Source organism: Mauremys reevesii, linkage group 1 (assembly GCF_016161935.1).
Source record: "Mauremys reevesii isolate NIE-2019 linkage group 1, ASM1616193v1, whole genome shotgun sequence".
NCBI classification, from domain to species: domain Eukaryota; kingdom Metazoa; phylum Chordata; order Testudines; family Geoemydidae; genus Mauremys; species Mauremys reevesii.
Window position 1 is genome coordinate 4,183,229 of NC_052623.1, and position 4,743 is coordinate 4,187,971.

At 43.5% G+C, this 4,743-nt stretch overlaps 1 protein-coding gene across 1 annotated transcript; it reads left to right on the forward strand.

Moving 5' to 3' along the window:
* Nucleotides 1–3,346: 3,346 nt before the first annotated feature.
* LOC120379635 (olfactory receptor 52R1-like) lies at nucleotides 3,347–4,291 on the forward strand (the record flags this gene model as incomplete). Its single annotated transcript, XM_039497175.1, has 1 exon — nucleotides 3,347–4,291. A coding segment is annotated over exon 1 (939 nt), but the record flags the coding sequence as incomplete, so codon positions are not given.
* Between the last annotated feature and the right edge of the window lie 452 nt (nucleotides 4,292–4,743).

Genomic DNA, 4,743 nt, shown 5'->3' on the forward strand with positions numbered 1-4,743 from the left:
AATGGAATTTAATGTTCTCTTGTTTGTGTGTTATGAGACACAGTAAATGTAAATGCCTGATCTGCTTTCTTTATTAATAGATTCATGGGATATATGGTTAGAAGGCACAATTAGATCATCCAGTCTGTCCTCCTGTATAACACAGGCCATTAAATGTCATTCAGTTACCCCTGTATTGAGCCCCTTAACTTGTGTGTCACCAAGGCCTGGTTCACACCAGGATTTTACGTTGTAGACTCACAGAGACACTTCACGATAATGCACCAAAAGGGTCACCTAGTCTCACCCCCTGCCAAGATGCAGGAGGTGTTCAGTCTAAACCATCCGAGGCAGATGGCTGTCCCTCCTCCTTTTGAATACATCCAGCTAAGGAGCTTCCATAACCTTCAAAGTTGTCTGTTCCATTGTCCTCCTGTTGTTACAGTTAGGAGGTTTTTCCTGAAATTTAATCTAAATCTGCTCTGCTGTAGTTTGACCGATTGCCTCTGGTCCTGTGCTCTGCGGCAGGATAGCAAAACTTTTCTCCACTTTTTTAAGGAAGCCTTTCAAGTATTTGAAGACTGCTGTCATGTCCTCCCTTCATTCTCCTCTTTTCCAAACTAAACACACTCAGTGCCTTCAGCTTGTTCATACGGCTTGCACTGCATCCCTTCTAATATCTTTGTGCCTTCCCTCTGGATCCTTTCCAGGCTCCCTCCACCCTTCTATACAGTCGTGATCAAAAGTGAACACAGTACTCAACTGAGGTCTAACCAGCACCAAGCAGAGCAGTGCTATCACATACGTTTACTTGCATGCTAAGCCTCTGCTAATACAACTTAACCTTGCTCTTTTTTTCTTTTTTTGAAACAGCAAAATAAATAAATAAATAAATAAATCCACACCCCTAAGAGATGAAGCTATTTCTACCTAAGTGTGGTATAGACAGCATGAGGTTGAGGGAGGAACCACTGAACTAGCTACCACCTCTTGGGGAGGTGGATTACCTACGCTGACAAGACAACCCCTGCTGTCGGTGTAAGTAGTGTCTACACTGAAGCAGTAAGACAGAGCCTTTGTAGCATTTTAAGCGTAGACAAGCCCTCAAGCAGATCTTCTGGGATAGCATCCACTCTGGGTCTGCAGACATGCAGAGTTGGAGAATCCATCATTTCTCTTTGCCGTGTTCTCCAGCGGTTAGTCTCCCTCAGTGCTAAACATTTGGACCTTATTTCCAACTGGAATTTGTCTGACTTCAGTTTCCAGCCATTGGGCCCTGCTCTGCCTTTCTCCGCTAGATTAGAGAGCCCAATATCTCTCTATAAGATAAATAAATCAAGTTCTTTAAGTCTCTCTCTCTCTCTCTTACCAGCATTTTGTCCCACCTCAAATCACTTTTGTGGGACTTTTCTGCACCCTCTCCAATTTTTCCACGTCTCTTTTGAAATGAGGACCCAGAACTGGACACAGTCGATTACACCAGTGCATTTGCAGAGGTAAAATCCTTCCCCTGCTTTAACTCCCCACTCTCCTCTTTATGCACTAAAGGATTGCATGAGCCCTTTCAGCCACAGCATCCACTAGAAACTTCCTCATTCCCTGACAATGGTCAATTTGCAATTGGTTTCTGAGATCTGTCAGTTAGCTAGTTTTTATTCCATTTTACCTGTTCTGTACTGATATTGTAGAGTGTTTCTTTGTTTATCTGAATATTTTCCTCTACTAAATCTAATGTCTCAGAGAAATTAAGGTTTAGTGCATCTGCTCAGTTCCCTTCATCAACCAAACATGAACTCTTATATAATGAAAGAATTGAGATTATTTTACAAGACCTGTTTTCCATAGACCATGTTGTTGACTGGTATTAATTATAATCCTAGCTGTTTTTTTCAATAATCCCATAACAGCTTTTCCATTGTTTTCTAACCTTGTCAAATCTTTTTATTTTGAAATTTCCCTTTTTTTAAAATACTTTAATATTTAACAGAGGCCTGCCTTGTATTTGCCTCCTTTTTGGAGATGGGAGAGTGTTCTGCTTTTGCATATTGTGTACTGCTTCCAAAGGAAATTTGTGTTTTATCAGTTGCTCCGTAACTCTGGTGTTTGTAACTCTATGTTTTTATTGTAGAGGCTGTTTCACACCCTGCTTGACTACTAATGGCCTGAAAAGTGTTTCATTGCCTGAGGTGATATGAGTATATCACACTGCTTCTTTCCAAATGCAGAACAAAACTATTTCTTGAACACATCTGCCTTTTCTGAAAAATTAAAAAAATTCCTTTTCCGTTCTAGGAGCTCACTTAAATATTTTCTAGAGTTTCTTTTTTTCTTAATATATTGAATAATGTCCTTTTTGTGATCCTTAACTCAGCCAAGCATGGATTTTTCTTTGATATCTTTAACTTCCCTGATCAATATTCAAAACTTCTAATTTGTATTGCTTGCTATCTATTTTTCTTTTCTCCCATGTGTTATATGTTGCTCTCCCCTGCCTAACTGCTGCCTTCACTTTGCCACTAAAGTGGGTTTTTAGCCAAAGTTGTCCACTTTCTTAACTGCACAATCATGACTTTTTAAGGTATCCAAAACTCTTGTTCAAGAACTTCCAATTTTCATTCCCATTCTTCTGTCCAATTTTTCCTCACAGTCAGTTTTTTCTGATAATTTGCTTCAGCTTTGGGGAATTAGCCCTTTTGAAGCACTAAGTGTCTATAGATATTATTGGGTGGGGACTCTTCTCTGTTTCTCAATTTGAATGTAATGTAATTAGCTCCAGTCTTTCTTTTCCTTTCCTCAATCATATGCTCCCTTGTTTGTCTCTTCTCTAAACAGTCCTAGACTTTTCAGTCACTCTGCATATGGCAGGCTCCCCACTTCTCAAAGCCTGCCTCAGAATTCCCCTTTTGATGCTATATCCTTTACAGACACTGGATGACCAAAACTGAATGTTTGTCCACAGCAGGTTATTCTCCAACCCTTTCCTCATACATCAGAACATTGTCTTTGTTAAGGTTTTTTTCCCTGAGGTGTATTTCCAGCTAGTGCCTGTTAATGTTTCCCACTCCACAATGTATACAAATTATTGATGCAAGGAGCATCATTGGCATTAGTAGGGTCAGTTGTTTATAATTAATTTCTCTGCATACTGAAAATGTCATTTTTCAATGTGTGAATAGCGATCAATCTGCTTCTCCCATGAGAATATCCTCCTGTAGTGCATGAACTGTCTGATATTTACATTGTCTCTTCATCCAGGCAGTTGCACTGTGACCATCGCTCTAGACCCTGGGCATATACAGAAAGTCAAGGGAACGTACGGTACAAGTAGGAGACATCGTTCTGCCTCGGAGTTGAACAATTTCTCCGCTTCTCCATGTCAGATTCCAACACAACCGAATTCACCAACCCCTCCACCTTCATCCTGCTGGGCATTCCTGGCCTTGAGGTGGCCCATGTCTGGATCTCCATCCCCTTCTGCACCATGTATGTCATAGTCATCTTGGGAAACTTCACTATTCTGTTCATCGTGAAGAGGGAGCCAAGCCTCCATGAGCCCATGTACTATTTCCTCTGCATGCTGGCTGTCACCGACCTGGTGCTGTCCACATCCACCATGCCCAAAATTCTGGCAATCTTCTGGTTCAATTCCAGGGAGATCGAATTCAGTGCCTGCCTCGCCCAGCTGTACTTCATTCACTGCTTCTCAGCGATCGAGTCTGGAATCTTTGTGGCCATGGCTGTGGATCGGTACGTGGCCATCTGCCATCCCCTGAGACATTCCACCATCCTGACAAACCGCATGGTGGTCAAGATTGGCCTGGCCGTCGTGCTGCGTGGCAGCATGCTTGCACTACCCTATCCCTTCCTGGCGAGGCGGTGGCCATATTGCAGAACCAACATCATCCCCCATACACACTGTGAGCATATGTATGTGGTGAAGCTGGCCTGTGCCGACATCCGTGTCAGTAGTTACTATGGCCTATTTGTGCTATTCTGTAGGATTGGTCTGGATGTGTTTTTTATTGTTGTGTCCTATATCCAGATCCTCAGGGCCATCTTCAGCCTCCCCACAAAAGACGCCCGGCTCAAGACGTTTGGGACTTGCGGCTCCCACCTCTGTGTCATCTTAGCCTTTTATATCCCAACTCTCTTCTCTTCCCTCACAACCCGATTTGGGCACAATTTACCCCTTCATTTTCATGTTTTTATTGGCAACGTGTACCTCCTTGTGCCCCCCATGCTAAACCCCATCATCTACGGGGTGAGGACCAAACAGATCCGGGACAGGCTGCTCCGGCTCTTTACTCATAAAGGGACTAAAGTTTTCTCCTGGTGCTCTAGGTCTGAGACCTAGGTCCATGCAGACCTGGCTAGTGGCATCAAAGAGACATTAAACCCTTTCCTGCCCTTACTGTGCTTTCTCAGCATGACGTACTATGGAACTGGTGTACGTACAACTCATTAACACATAGGGTTGCCACCTTTCTAATTATAATTCACCTGTTAAACCTGGACACCTGCCCCTTGCCCCACCTTTTCCCCCAAAAGCCCCACAGCTGCTCCACATCTTCTGTCATGGCTCCACGCACTTCTGGGTCTTTTCCCCCATGGCTCTGCCCCTGTTTATCGCTCTGCTCCATTCCCCCGTCACTCTCTGGATCATCTGTATGATGGGTTCCCCCCTGGGATGCCACCTGGAACTGAGGTACAGCTGACCCTTCTGTCTCACCAATCTGGGTTTCCTCTTGCATTGTGACAAGCTGA